Genomic DNA, 16,408 nt, shown 5'->3' with positions numbered 1-16,408 from the left:
CAGCATGATTTGTATGGATTTTATCTTCACTTAAATGCTACCTATCTTTGTAACCTTGGCTGAAGTCTTTTCCTCCCTGAGTAGAGGGTTAATACTGTTTCCCTCACAGAGTTGTGGTTGTATAAACCTTAAGGCTATAAAATTGTGAATTGTTATCAACTCAATTCAGTTTGACCCCCTTTTCAAGCCTTCTTCCTTTCAGTCTCTCCTCTCCACCTACAGCTTCCCCTACCCTTGACATCATTAAAAGGTAGATATGGAGGCAGAGGAAGATTTTTTGCTCAAAAAATAGGTAGTGTAATTACAGTTAACCAAACCTTTGCCTTTGCTTGTAGTTGGAACTCGTAGAGGGTCCTTCCCCAAAATTGGCTTTAGATGGTCAGTGACAAAACCGCAAGAAATCTTTTTATGTTAGTGGGCTCTTCCAGGGCCATCCAGTATGATACCTGGTCTCTGCCAGTCTAGGAAATGCGGTGATCTCCAAATCTATGGGAAAACAAAACACCTGTCTCCTCCTGGGTGAGGACTGCAATACAGTAGTTTACACTTAAGAAATCTTCAGTGACTTGGTATTGTCCTGTGGGCAAAATGAAAAATATCAACTCCTAATCTGTACTGTTTAAGGAAGGTTTTTCCTAAAATGACGTCACAATCTCTTTTCAATCTTGTTACCCATTGCTTCCTTTTGTGTGTATTTTATTTACTCCAGCTAGATTGATTGTATACCTTCTATTTCCCTATCCCTCACCCTAACCTGTGATTTATTGGCTTTCTACATATGTGTATGTATATACATATTTGTGTGTGCATATGTTTTTGCATGAGTATATTTGTGTGTGACTATGCATATATTGATAAATAGATAGATAGTCTATACCAGAAGCATGCTAATGTGCCTCTTCTCCCATAGCTCCTCCAAAAGTCATATTCTTTTTTTTTTTTAAGTCTTTTCCAATTTGATGAATGTGAAAACTCTGTCTCTATTTCTCTTCTTTCTTTTCCCATTGGTGCTAGAGTTGTAGAAACTTCAGGTTTTCCCTAGGTTCCTTTTTCCTAATCTTGTAATCCATTTTCTCCCTAAGCAGACAGTCCTGTAGACGTCAGACTGGCAAAATAGCTGTTCTCTTGAAGTAAATTATTGGTTGGAGAGTATGGGAGGAAAGAGCTGTGGGCCATGAGCCAGGTAAAATGCTAGATCTAGGAGTTAGCGAACATGATGCTGCAAAAGGAGAATGGGGGAAAAGTCACTTTTAAGAGTTGATAGAATCTCCAACACATAAAGGACTGCTTGCCATCTAGGGGAGGGGGTGGAGGGAGGGAGGGGGAAAAAAAATCGGAAAAGAAACGAGTGCAAGGAATAATGTTGTCATTATAAAGTAATCATTAAAAAAAAAAAAAAGAGTTGATAGAATCAAGAGCTGGAAGGGGCCATAAAGAAAATATTATCCCAATCCCCTTATTTGAAAAAACCAGTGAACCAAAATCCAGAGTGGTTAACTAATAGAGCACTCTTTCTTCTGTTTCTTACAAGTTAGCTATAAATTACATACTTTCTTTTTAAATTAAATTTAATTATTTTATTTTATTTTAATTTTTAGTTTTTTGCTGAGGCCATTGGGGTTAAGTGACTTGCCCAGGGTCACACAGCTAGGAAGAATTACATATTTTCTATAGTTCAAATATGACTTTTATGCTTGGGTGCCCAGTCAGTCAGCCAGCAGGTCTTTATTCAATGCTTATTTTGTGTTCAGCACGTGAGTTCCAAAGAAAGGCAAAAGGAGATGATTTGTAAATAATAACTGAGAGGGTGTCTTTTGCAGCTTTCTCTGAAGCTCACAATGGCCTGTCTCATACTCAGGGAATATTTACTCCTTGAATGGTGGGTGTAGATTTGGGAAGCAGCTGCTTGGAGATTAGAGAGGCTTTTTTGTAGGTTCTCCATCAAACAGAGGCTTTGTGACCACTTATGAGGGTATGTTGTTGTGAGACTCGCTTCTGGGTATGAATTGGGTTTGGTGGCTGATGTTCTTTGCAACCCAAAATCCTATGAAGCATTTGTAGAGCAATTTGTAAAAACATTTTTTCATTTGATCCTCATGATTACACTTTGATATATCCTTTTTTCAAATTTTCATAAAGCTCTCCTCTGCTTTTTTTCCCCACCTCTCATCATATTTTATTTTTGATCATTCTTATTGTCATACATTATCATTAACTCCCCATCTTTTAGTCTGTCAGTTCTTTGGAGCCCAGGGATTGTGTTGCTTTTGATCTTTGAACACAAGGTTTCAGACACTGTAAAACATTTAAGATTTTGTTGTGAATTGAATTGGGTTAGGTGTAGCCCATATTGTGGAAGAAGGAAAGTAGAATTTAGACCCAGAAGCCAGGAACTCAAATTCTGACTCTTATTACCTTTGTGATTTTGAACTTATTATTTAACCTTTAGGCTTTATGTGTAAAATAAAGGGTTTGTCAAATTTAAGGTCTGTTCCATTTTAAATTCCATATCCCTCAAGTTTTATAGATTCCTTGTTTAGAAAGCTGAAGATCACAGAGATGAATAACATTGTCCATGGTCACACTGCCATTTTTAATCCATCATTTAGTGAAGGTTAAGAATAGTTTATTATGATCTCTAGGATGCACTTTTCCCCATTTCAAATACCACCTCCCATCTGTACGACTTTACCTTTTTAGAAATGCTTCTGTTCATTGCTTGCTCTGATCTGCACCAGAACTTTGTGAACTAGAAAGGGCAGTAATTATTTTATCCCCATTTTCCTCAGGTGATAGACTTATTTCATCTTGTTTTCACTCTGAAAGGGTCACTGGGGGAAAGAAGTCAACCAAGAGGACCAAGTCCATCAATGGATCCCTCTATATCTTCAGAGGTCGGATCAACACTGAAGTCATGGAGGTGGAGAATGTGGAAGATGGTACAGGTAACTGCAATTATTCTGCCAGTTGTGTGTTGCCGTGTTCTTTCCCACATTAAAATGTGCCCAGTATGTGATCTCACTGGCCTTTAGGAGATGGCCCAAAGCCTGCTCAGGCCTTCAATTATTCTTCCTCAAAATATTTTTTAATTTTAAAATTATTTTTTATTAATTTTTTATTTTTGTTATTTTAATTTATTATTATTATTTTTTATTAAAGCTTTTTATTTTTCAAAACATATGCATGGATAATTCTTCAATATTAGCCTTGCAAAACCTTATGTTCCAGTGGCTCCCCGCTCCTCCCACTCCCTTCCCCAAGATGGCAAGCAGTCTAATATATGTTAAACATGGTAGAATTATATAATACATAGTATCTTGAGGCAGTTCTTCAGAATGAGACTGGCCAAACTCTTTGTGTTGGGTTGCCTGGGGCTTGGGTTTAACTGTTCCAGCTAACTTGGGACCAATAATTGGATAGGGGAAGGGAATAAGGAAAGATCTAAATTAACTTAGATTTCTGGAATGAGTGAAGACTAGTGGAGTCAGTCATATTTTTGGACTAGGTGAGCTTGCAGCCATTGTATATCCTGTGATTCTGGTACTAGTAGACTGAGGAAGGGCTTGCAGAACCCCCCAACTGCCAGTCTCTAGCATAGCAGTGGGAGAAAAGGCAGGTTTTTTTTTGCAGACAGATTCCTTCCTCACCAGACGATATTTTTCTCCATCTTTTCCTAGCGGATTACCATAGCAATGGCTACACTGTCACAAATGGCTGGAAGATCCATAACACCGCCAAAAACAAATGGTTTGTTTGCATGGCAAAAACAGCAGAGGACAAACAGAAATGGCTGGATGCCATCATCAAGGAGAGGGAGCAGAGGGAGAGTGAGTATCTTGGGATTCCCTTTCCAGTATGTTTTCTCTGGTCCCTGGGAACAGTCTGAGGAGATTGGATAAATGCATGGAAGAAACACATTTATTAAGGGTTCACTATATGCTAAGCCCCTTGCTAAGGGCTAATGATAGAAATATAAACATTCTCTTGTAGTGAATGGGGTGTCCAGGGACCTGTGCTGTGTTCTCAGGGATGATGAGTGGAGACATAGGGGAGTCTTCTCCAGCTGCAGTGAGAGTCTTGATTTGATTAAGGTTCCTGAACTGGAAAATGGACTATGTGTCTAGTGGCTGGCAGGAAGATGGCTGGGGTGTTCATGAGGTATATCTGTGGCTAGAGACTGATCAATGGAAGGCAATTACAAATTAGGAAGGTGAAAGTCATAGCATGATGTCTGGTCCAGAGCAGGAGAGGGAGGCAAGCCAGAAGAAGAATAAAGTGGGGTGTATGGTTTGTTCTTCTGAATTGATAGAAATGTGGGAACCAGATATATGAGGAAGGAAGAGAGGAGTTTTGATGAATTTGGTCTACTTATAGTAGCACTGAATTAGAAAGCAAAAGAGGTGCATTCAAAGTGACTTTTTTATGGGTCTGTCTCATTTGGAGCTGATGGTTAAGGGCTGGTAGGAGATGTGAAGAAGGAATACACCCCAGGAAGAATTGAGTTGAGCCTCTTTCCTTCTGAATTAGATTATTATCTGTAAAATGGAGATAGTCTGAGAGGGTCTCTAATAGTTTATCTAGTCTATATTCAAAGTCATTGTGAAAAAGAAAGAAGGTTAATTGAGAGATGTGCATTTTAATCCTGCTTCTGATACTTAGACAATCTAGTTATTAACTTCTCTAGCCTCACTTTTCTCATCTATAAAGGGGGATAATGATAGCACCCATTTTATTGAGGATTATGGATGTTTTCCAGATGTTAAATTGCTTTATCAATATACAAAGAGTAGGAGTAGCAGCAGTAATTGTAGCTGTAGTAGTTACAACTCTAAATCTTGTGATCTCATTAGCCTAGGGAAATTAGACTTTGCTTTCCCCCTATGCCTCCAGCAGCACAGACCCCATTTCCTTATTCTTTGGTTGAGCATAGTGAGGATTTAATGATTTAGTCCAATGGTGTCAAACTCAAATAGAAATGGAGTTCCTGCAGGTCACATATTGAAATAGAAAATGACATAGGAATGTCATCTATTTTGTATTGTATTTTTATTTATTTTGTTTCTTTTTTCTGGTAAATTTCTTTTTAATATGCATTATTTTATGAATCATGTTGGTAGAGAAAAATCAAAGCAAAAGAGAAAAACCATGGGAGAGATTAAAAAAAAAACAGAAAAAAAAAAAAAGAACATAGCATGTGTTGATTTACATTCAGTCTCCTTAATTCTTTTTCTGAATGCAGATGGCATTTTCTGTCCAAAATCTATTGGGATTGCTTTGGATCCCTGAATCACCGAGAAGAACCAAGTCTTTCATAGTATTTCATAGTACATTCTTGCTTTTATCATGCGCAATTTATTCCTGGTTCTGTTTCTTTTGCTCAGCATCAGTTCATGTAAACCTTTCCAGGCCTTTCTAAAATCAGCTTGTTCATCATTTTTTATAGAATAGTAACACTCTATTATTTTCATATACCACAATTTGTTCAGCCATTCCCCAATAGATGGGCATCTACTCATTTTCCAATTCTTTGCTACCACAAAAAGAGCTGCTACTAACATTTTTGCACATGTGAATACGTTTCCCTCCTTTATGATTTCCTTGGGATACAGACTGAGTAGTGGGTACTGGTGGGTTAAAAGGTATGCACAGTTTGATAGCTCTTTGGGCAATGAACAGCAGTGTATTAGTGTTTCAATTTTCCCCATATCCCCTCCAACATTTATCATTATCTTTTCCTGTCGTCTTTGCCAATCTGAGAGGTGTGAGGTGGTACCTCAAGAGTTGTTTTAATTTGCACTTCTCTAATCAAGAGTGATTTACAGAATTTTTTCATATATATATATATATATATATATATATATATATGTGTGTGTGTGTGTGTGTGTGTGTGTGTGTGTGTATGTCAATTATAGATGACTCTAATTTCATCATCTGAAAATTGCTCACATTCTTTGGACATTTTTCAATTGGGGAGTGATTTATATTCTTATAAATTTGACCCTATTCTTTACATATTTTATAAATAAGACCTTTATCGGAAACACTGGCTGATTTTTTTCTCCAGTTTTGTACTTTTAATCTTGTTTCTATTGGTTTTGTTTGTGCAAAGACATTTTAATTTAATGTAATTCAAGTTGTCCATTTTGCCTTTCATAATGTTCTCTACTTCTTTTTTGGCCATAAATTTGTTCCTTCTCTAAAGATCTGGTAGGTAAATTATCCCTTGCTTTCCTAATTTGTTTATGGCGATATCCTTTATGTCCAAATCATATACCCATACCTTATTTTGGTATGGGATGTGAGATGTATGTTAATGCCAAGTTACTGACATATTATTTTCCAGTTTTCCCAGCAATTTTTGTCATAGTGAACTCTTATTCCAGAAACTTGAGTTTGGGAGTTTGTCAACTACTAGATTACTACAGCTCTTGATTATTGTGTAATTTGTATTTAGTCTGACCTACCACTCTATTTCTTAGCCAGTACCAAATGGTTTTGATGACTGCTGCTTTATAATATAATCTTAGGTTTGATACTGCTAACCACAATCCTTTGTAATTTTTTTCCTTAATTCCCTTGGTATTTTTGACCTTTTATTCTTCCAGATGAATTTTGTTATTTTTCCTAGTTCTATAAAATAATTTTTTGGAAATTTGATTGGTATGGCAGATCAATTTTGGCAGAATTGTCATTTTTAAAATATTGCTCCGCCTACCTATGAACAATTGCTATTTTTCCAATTGTTTACATCTGACTTTATTTGTGTGATAAGTGTTTTGTAATTGTGTTTATATGGTTCTTGGGTTTGTCTTGGTAGGTAACCTCCAGGTATTTTATTTTGTCTATAGTAATTTTAAATGGAATTTCTCTTTGAGCATCTCTTGCTGATAGGCTTTCTCAGTAATACATAGAAATGTTGATTTATTTTGTTTCCCAATTTCATTTTAATCTGTAGCCTCCAGACTGTGTTTGACACCTGATTAAGGAATAATATAGTGCTATAATATAGTAATCAGGAAGGCTTAATTCAAATCACAACTCTAGTATGTGTGCACGTCACTTACCTTCTCAGTATCTCAGTTTTTTCATCCATAAAAGTGAAGGTGGTTAGACTCTTGTGTCCTCTGAAGTCCACTTGAGTTTTATATTTATAATCCTATGACTCTTTGGTCATAATAAACCACACCATTAGCCATTCTTCCCTCTTCTTTTCTATTCTTTTTAGTTTTTTACTTGAGAGGTATAATTCTTAACCTGGAATTTTCAGGGCATTGGTGAACTTGTCTCCCTAGTTCCCCACTCAGATTTATTTTTTAGTAATTTAGTAATTCTTTCGTAATTCCATGTATTTTATTTTATGGATTCAAAAACATTTTCCAAAGGAGTCCTATAGAAACCTATGGTTTCATTATCTTGCCAAATGGGTTAGTGAGGAAATAAAGGGTTAAGCATTCCTGCTTTGGAGAGTGGTAGTCTTTGACCGCTCCTCCTATAGAGTTTGAGTTACCTATAGCTGCTTAAACTAGCTACATTCCTCCCTCCCACCAGCCCATACATCTTACATCACGTGCCCTTTTCCCAAGCAGCTTGTGGAAATATGGGGGAAGGAAATATCTCATGCAGAGTATGGCCTCCATATGGATTTTATTGTTAAATTATAATCTGATGAGCACTTTCCAAAGTTTAAAAATGTTAGGTTCCAAGAACTTCAGAGCTGGGAGGGATCTTGGCTCTGCCATTTGCTATCTGTGTGATTTGGGGGTGTAATTTAGCTTCTAGGGGTTCAGTTCTCATTTGTAAAATGAGAATGTTGACTTGATGTTGAAGGTGCCCTTCAGCTTTAAATCCTGTGACTTGTGAATTCTGACCTATCTCTAGCTCAACCTCCTTGTTTTTTAGGAAAGTGAGAGCCACAGAAGAGAATAGACTTGTTCGTATTGTTATTGTGTTAAAGCTCTGTTCATAGTTTCATTATGGTGTGGATGTAACTGTAGGTTCTCTAATGTTCTGTTTTGAGCATTCCAGCTCTCCAAGGAAAAAAGGCTTTATTTGTAGACCCCCTTGATTTAAGCTAGAATAATTGTGGCTAGGGGTGACATAGCAAACTCACGAAACTTTTGAGGGGCTGTGACCCCAATCAATAGAAAGACTTCCTGTGTGCCTGGATATTTTGATTATTAATATTATTTTTTGCCTGAATGAGTTAGAATTTTGGTATAATGTAATCTCTCTCTTTCTTCTTTAGCATCCTAGAACTGGCCCATTGAAGGCAGATAGTCACATGGGCTTTTTGTCAATCAGATCGAGCCTATGGACCCCTTCGCAGAATTATAAAGGAAACCATTGATGTTTCTGAAATAATTATCAAAAGAACCCACCAAAATGTCTGTGGACTATATGTGTGGTGAAGGGGTTAGGTGGGTTTGGAGGGCTTGCTTGCTTGACTGGAAGGATGGTACTTCAGATAAGAACAGAAAATAGTGAGCTAGTGATGGTTTAAAACTACACTTGAGTGTAAGTGGCTGCTAAGTTTCTTGCTAGGAGAGATTTTCTGTCCATGGCCCCTTCTGCTGGCTGGTTCTTGATTTCATTTGCCATGATCCTAAAGAAGAGATATGGATGAGGAATAACTTTACTAACCCTTATAAATGGATACTTAAAGAAAAAAAGTGGAAAGAGCTTTTGATGGGGAAGAACTGATTTGTGATTTTAGTTCACAAATTAGACCAGATGGTTCCAACTGATCTTTTTGCCTCAAGTTTCTTCCCAAAGCTTAATTTAAGCTTAATTTATTTAATAGACTTTTCTCTCCTCTCTAGAACAAAAAACTCCTGCTTAGTTTTTAAATCCCTTCCCAATCTGTCCCCAACCATTCATTTTGGCGTTGTACAATAATCTTCCTTCCACATTGCATCCTCTGTTCTGGCCCAGGACTTCTCTTCATGGAGAAATGCCATGCTTCCCCCCCATATCTGGTATTTATTCCTTCAATATCACATCATTTTTCTCCTTTTCTATGTAGGTTTTACTAGTTGCAATTGCTGGTTTATCATATATAATGTTCTTTTTTGTCTGCCCATTAGAATTTAAGCTTCTTTTAAGTAGGGGTTGTTTTCTTTATTGATATACTATATAGGTCTTTTACTTGATTTAAAAAAAAAATTACTGGCATGATTTGCTTGTGTTGGGATATGATTATGTTCATTATATATATGTCACATACACACATATATATGTATATATCCATGTCATAAGGATATATACATATATATGTGTATCATATATCTTGATTTTCAGAGTTCTTTTGCACTTACTCCCATAATATTAAGTATAGGAGTGAGACCAGTGGTTCCATATTACTCTAAATCATGTCATTATAAATTAGGTAACCAGGTGTAATGCAAAAGACTCTGGACTCTGGAGTTATGAAAACTGGGTATGAAAACTAGTTTCTGTGTGTTCTTCACTTTTTTGACCCTCTGTTTCTTCTGCAAAATGGGAAGACTGTACTTTGTACTGCTTTTTGCAGGATTGTTATGAAAAAAAGCATTTTTATATTTTTATGGAAATGGGAAATGATTTTTTCAGTCCTCAGTGCCAAATCATAAAGTTGAGGAGTGAGAGAAGATAAGAGCCCAAGCCCTAGGCTCAGCTACCCTTCATTGGAAATCATGGCTAGTCCTCCCATTTTTATTGGTCACTTTATTTTATTTAATTTTTTTTTTCAGTATAGCTCAAGCATGTTAACTCATGAAAGCATTACAAGCTCTGACAAAGGAGTACAGCAGAGACATTGTGTGGTTACCATTAGTATTGTAGCCATTGTTCTTTTAGAATATAGAGGGTTCTCTTGATAATGGTATGGGAACCTTTTACTCAGGTATATCAAAATGCTTCTTTTCTAAAGAGAGAAATCTCCTGGTGAATATGACAATCTTCTAAAAGCATTACATAAATAGGATTGCTGCTACTGCAGTATTTTCTTGATTAACAGAACTCTGCTACTCAAAAATCTCCTTTTAATGGATTTTTAAAAGACAAATATTCTCCTTCCAGGAAAAAAAAAGGGTCTATCACAGGAAAAGCTGCTGTCAGCAATTTATATTAAAAACAATACAAAACAAAACAAAAGAAATGAAATCAACCAGGGAATTGAAAAACCCTACAATCTGAACCTCAAATCAGATGTTAGAAACAGAGGCTTTTAGAAGGAATCCAACCATCTCATTTTACAGAAAAAGAAGAGAAGCAATTCCAGGTGTGAAGCATTGAGTTAATGGCAGAGCTTGGTCTAGAATTCAGATGTCATACCAGTACTCTCCTTGCCACATTCATCCTTATCCAACCTCATCTCATCCACCTTCTCCACTCTTCTCACCCAGTCATTGTGTATTAAGTGATAGGGATATAGTCAAAGAACTTTATTGCAAGCATATTATTTTTTTTGAGTTCTCTATCCCTCTATCCCTTCGTCCCTGAGATGGTAAGCAATCAGATATAGGTTATATATGTACAATTATGTAAAACATTTCAAATATTTGGGTCTTTTGGCCCTCCTCCTCTTTTTCCCTTCCTATTTCCATCAGATTTTTGTATTTCATTTCAATTCAGTGTCCGCTACGTTCAATACCTTCTACTTCACGATTATTCTCTTAGAATATGGAGTATGAAGACAATGGGAAAAGGGAATAGTCATTCAGTTCTGGGGGTGCTACTTGGTTTGGGATCTTGTGTAGGGATCATAGGCTTTCTTAAGAATCTACAATTTTTAGGACTTTAGAGATCACTTAATCAACAAGCATTTATTAAATTTTTACTATGTAAAATTAGTCCTGGGATAGTCCCTGTAGGTCCAAAGACAGAAAATGAAATAATTCTTATTCTGTGGGGCTTATTTTTTCTCTTAGGATACATCAGAAACATAAACATGCAGAAAAAAATACATGCAGAGAGTTGCTAGGGAGGTAAGGCAGTAGGTATTTAGGAGCATTGGCAGAAGCATTATGTTTTAAAGAAAATTAAGGATTTCTAACAGGGGAAATGAAAGATTGCATTGTAGGCCTGGTGGATGGTTATGGGATTTGGGAGACATGCTATGTATGAAGTACAGAGAGCTTTCAGGAGTGACATGATTAGCTTTCCTTACCTGTGGTAGTGGATGTAGTGGATTAGAATGGAGAAGGAAGCAGAGAGATCAGTTAGGAGACCATTGCATTAATTTCTGTGAGAGATGATGAGGTCCTGAGTTGACAAATGATTGGCTGTATGATTGTAGGAAATGGTGTTACCTACATTGAGGTAGCCTAGCTCCTCATGTTATTCATGAGAAAATCGAGGTACAAGTTGCTCAAGGTCATAAAAAAATGGGCATCAAGTCATTCCCTCTCTTGGCCTGGCTCCTCATCTGGAGAAAGGGGAATAATCATATCTGACCTACCTCACTTATAGACCTCCTTATAGAATGAAATTATTTAGAGTTCTAATCCCTATCCTTTGTTTCCTATTAGTATGTGATGGTGTATTAAAGACAAGTTAGACTGTGTAATCCAACTGTGGGTATTCCTACCTAAGGACCATATCTTTGCTAGGATTATAATCATAAATGATGTAAACTGATATAGTCTATCAGTCAGCAGGCATTTATTTATTGTAGTGTTTCAGTGAATTATTATATAGAAGACACTTTAGAGATCATGCAAGTCCAGCCCCCTCATTTTACACATGAATACGGCTGTACATTTTTAGTAAGTTTCCTAGGGAACAGAAGATTAACCTAACTTCTCCTAGGGATAGAGCAGCCTTCTGTTTCTTCTTTTGGATCTTTATGGTCCACTCTTATTTTTGAGAGTATCCTAGTGTCTAGTAGAGGTGGTAGAGATCCAGAGAAAACCATTACAGGGAGGTATTCTTTGGCCTTCCTGGTCCTCTCTGCCTTCTTAGAAGCTGAAAGAACCTTTGGAGATCATGTAGTCCTTATTTCATAGAGAAATAAGAATGGCTTGGAGACTCAATGAAGTGTCCAGTATGTGGATGACAGAACCTAGAACTAAATTGTAGCCTCACACTCCTACTCCCATCCCCATCTTGATACTCTTTCTTTATCACAAAAGCCCAAATGGTAGTCTCGGGTTCTGGCTAGAACCAAGGGAATAGTATGAACATGGTTAGAATTGCTTGGTAATTTAGAGATATGTGTGTGTGTGTGTGTGTGTGTGTGTAAAATTGAGAAGGTAAATAGTAATGGTAGGAGCTATGATGGAGTGGTGAAAGGATTAGGGATGTGAATGGTTGAAAATTGTTAAGTATTGGATCAATGTGTCTCTGTGCAAATTCATAAATATCTATATCTATACATAGATATATCTATATATACACATACACATATGTTTATATATACACACATGTACACAAACACATACACATATATACATACAGATTTGCTGGTGATGTTGAGAGAGAATAAGCTTCTTTATTTCTTTATTTATTTTTTCAATTACAGCTTTTTATTGACAGAACATATGCCTGGGTAAATTTTTTTTTTTTTTTTACAACATTGTCTCTTACATGCACTTCTGTTCCAACTTTTCCCTTCCTTCTTTCCACCCTCTCCCCTAGATAGCAGGCAATCTCATACATGTTAAACATGTTAAAGCATATCTTAGATACAATATATGTGTGCAGATCCCTACAATTCTCTTGTTGCACAAGAAAAATTGGATTCAGAAGGTAAAAATAACCTGAGAAGATAAACAAAAATACAAGTAGTCCACATTCATTTCCCAGTGTTCTTTCTCTGGGTGTAGCTGATTCTGTCCATCGTTGATCAATTGGAACTGAATTAGATCTTCTCTTTGTCTAAGATATCCACTTCCATCAGAATTGATCATCATATAGTATTATTGTTGAAGTGTATAAAGATCTCCTGGTTCTGCTCATTTCACTTAGCATCAGTTCGTGTAAGTCTTTTTTTTTTTTTTTTTATTCATTAAATAACTTTTTATTGACAGAACCCATGCCAGGGTAATTTTTTACAGCATTATCCCGTGTACTCACTTCTGTTCTGATTTTTCCCCTCTCTCCCTCCACCCCCTCCCCCAGATGGCAAGCAGTCCTATACATGTTAAATAGGTTACAGTATATCCTAGATATATGGGTGCAGAACTGAACAGTTCTCTTGTTGCACAGGGAGAATTGGATTCAGAAGGTATAAATAACCCAGGAAGAAAAACAAAAATGCAAGCAGTTTATATTCATTTCCCAGTGTTCTTTCTTTGGATGTAGCTGCTTCTGTTCATCCTTGATCAATTGAAACTGAATTAGCTCTCTTTCTCGAAGAGATCCACTTCCATCAGAATACATCCTCAAACAGTATCATTGTTGAGATATATAATGATCTCCTGGTTCTGCTCATTTCACTTAGCATCAGTTCATCTAAGTCTCGCCAGTCCTCTCTGTATTCATCCTACTGGTCATTTCTTATAGAACAATAATATTCCATAATGTTCATATACCACAATTTACTCAACCATTCTCCAATTGATGGGCATCCATTCAGTTTCCAGTTTCTAGGCACTACAAACAGGGCTGCCACAAACACTTTGGCACATACAGGTCCCTTTCCCTTCTTTAGTATCTCTTTGGGGTATAAGCCCAGTAGTAACACTGCTGGGTCAAAGGGTATGCACAGTTTGATAACTTTTTGAGCATAGTTCCAAATACTTCTCCAGAATGGTTGGATTGATTCGTTCACAACTCCACCAACAAGGCATCAATGTCCCAGTTTTCCCGCATCCCCTGCAATATTCATCATTATTTTTTCCTGGCATTTTAGCCAATCTGACAGGCGTGTAGTGGTTTCTCAGAGTTGTCTTACTTTGCATTTCTCTTATCAATAGTGATTTGGAACACTCTTTCATATGACTAGAAATAGTGTAAATTTCATCATCTGAAAATTGTCTTTTCATATCCTTTGACCATTTATCAATTGGAAAATAGCTTGATTTCTTATAAATTAGAGTCAATTCTCTAGATATTTTGGAAATGAGGCCTTTATCAGAACCTTTAACTGTAAAAATGTTTTCCCAGTTTATTGCTTCTCTTCTAATCTTGTTTGCATTAGTTTTGTTTGTACAAAAACTTTTTAACTTAATATAATCAAAATTTTCTATTTTGTGATCAGTAATGATCTCTAGTTCTTCTTTGGTCAAAAATTCCTTCCTCCTTCACAAGTCTGAGAGATAAACTCTCCTATGTTCGTCTGATTTATTTATAATCTCCGTCTTTATGCCTAAATCGTGGACCCACTTTGATCTTATCTTGGTGTATGGTGTATCATTGTGCAAATGAGGAAACCAAAGTTCAAAGAGATTAGGTAAATTTCCTGAGGAAATAAGGCAAGTTAAGATTTAAGATATGCTTAAAAATGGACAACAATCATTGCTAAGGGGTCAGGTTGAAATGGAGAAGTCAGCATTCAGTGTATGTTTAGGGTTGTGAATAGTTAATAGTAGAGTTTATGGTCTTGATTTCGGAGCTATTCATTACGTTCAGGTGAAGAATCAATCATCAATAGATACTTATTAAATACTTACATATAATATAATATATGTGTGTAATATGTATATATATATATGTGTACACACACACACACACACACACACACACTCATACACATACGCTCTAATATGGTAGTACAAATACAAAATGAGCCCTTGTTCTCTAGGACCTTATATTCTATTGGAAGGTTCACATTTGGGGGTGTGGTATGGCCAGATAGTACATAACTGTAATTGGGTGGTGAATGGCCAGTATTGGAACCTGTGTTCTTGACTTAAGAACTTTTTTATCAAGTTTGGAGTTAAAAAATGCTTTAGCAGTACAATGGAAGGAGAGCATGTCCACTGATGGCTGTGATCTTGATGATCATGCATCAAGCATGGAAGCATGATTGAGGGTTATATTTTGGGAGCCTGATCTGTGGCTAAAGGGGTTGGAACTGAGGGGAATTTGATTTTTTCTTTCCATTCAGATCTTCCATGAATATTTTCTGTCCTTATATGTCATGCTTTATGCTTTTTAAATTTTAATATCACTTATTTTCTAAATTTCATCTTATTTGTTCTAAATTTCTTTGCTCCTTATCTGTTTAGCTGCCAAGTCTTGTTTTTTCTACCTTCACAATATCTCTTGTATGTGACCCTGTTCTCTCTGATGTTACCTTCACCCTGGTCCAAGCTCATCTCATTGCAGGGTCCCATGCCCAATGCATTCTGTTATCTATTAATTATTATATTGTTAATTACCTATTTTAATTTGATCTTTCATCCTGACCATGTCATGGTTTGAATTCAACCAACTCTCTCCCACAGCTCCAGCTAAAAGCTCTTTGTGACCTGGCCTCCAACTGTTCCCCCACTAGAACTGTGTTCTAATACTGCTCTCCTCTTCTTGCTTCTGGCACTCAATACTGCCTGAGCATCTCGGGGCATTTTCCTTCCTTTTGCCTGGGATTCTCTGCTCACTCATCTCTGCTTCTTAGCTTCCTTCTGCACCTTCCACAAGAACTCTGTGTGCAATCCTGCTCACGAGCTCCTTGGGAGCAGGGATTATCTTCATATTCTTTGTATCCCCATCACTTTGCATAGTATTTGGTACACAGTAGGTGCTCTATAAATGCTTGTGGACTGACTGATTGACTTTGTGCCAGGTCTCAAGCTGGGAATGGAGCGGGATGCTTATGTCATGATTGCTGAGAAGGGAGAGAAGCTTTACCACATGATGATGAGTAAGAAGGTTAACCTCATCAAGGACCGGAGGAGGAAGCTGAGCACTGTCCCCAAGTGCTTCCTTGGCAAGTAAGTCCCCTGCCCCCTGCCTTGTCTCTCCTGACCCTGTGCTCTTATAATCTTCTTCGCTCTGGCAAGTATGTCCCTTAAAGAGCTGGCATCCTCATAGAGCTTTCTCCAGATGATTTTTCCTTTAGGATTTAGGACAGACATAATCTGGTCTTGTCCAAAGTCAAGGGGGCAATTAATGGTAGAATCCATATTCAAACCTTGTAACACATTTAATGCTTTTTCTTCTGTATCATGCTTCCATTCATGAAACATGTTCACCCCTTCACATGCTGTGTCTAGGCAGGGGTTAGTGAAAGAAGTCTTGTGTTGAGAATGGAGAGACCTGGGTTGAGCTTTCTAAGACCCTAATGTTTTATGATTAAGTTAAAAGCTTTGCTAAGGCATATTAAGATAATGGTGTTTAGACAAGATGGTTGAAAATGTGATTTTTGTTTCCTAAGTACCTGCTGGGGTATTCCTCACAGGTTAACATGATCACCCGGGCCCTCTTCTTCCCCAAGAAAATTCTTAAAATGTCATGAAATAGCTTCAGAATCTCTTCTGAGACCTCA

At 37.0% G+C, this 16,408-nt stretch overlaps 1 protein-coding gene across 1 annotated transcript in view; it reads left to right on the top strand.

Annotated features, from left to right (window-relative positions):
* Nucleotides 1–16,408, top strand: part of PREX1 (phosphatidylinositol-3,4,5-trisphosphate dependent Rac exchange factor 1) — a 206,138-nt gene that overhangs the window by 121,237 nt on the left and 68,493 nt on the right. Inside the window, exons 8-10 of the mRNA XM_051976532.1 lie at nucleotides 2,827–2,945; nucleotides 3,678–3,827; nucleotides 15,707–15,854. Coding sequence (XP_051832492.1) covers nucleotides 2,827–2,945; nucleotides 3,678–3,827; nucleotides 15,707–15,854 — 417 coding nt within the window. The remainder of the gene's footprint in view (nucleotides 1–2,826; nucleotides 2,946–3,677; nucleotides 3,828–15,706; nucleotides 15,855–16,408) is intronic.

This window comes from Antechinus flavipes, chromosome 2 (genome assembly GCF_016432865.1).
Source record: "Antechinus flavipes isolate AdamAnt ecotype Samford, QLD, Australia chromosome 2, AdamAnt_v2, whole genome shotgun sequence".
Lineage (NCBI taxonomy): Eukaryota > Metazoa > Chordata > Mammalia > Dasyuromorphia > Dasyuridae > Antechinus > Antechinus flavipes.
The sequence above is the reverse complement of the archived record's forward strand: the minus strand, read 5'-3'. Positions and strand labels throughout refer to the sequence as shown.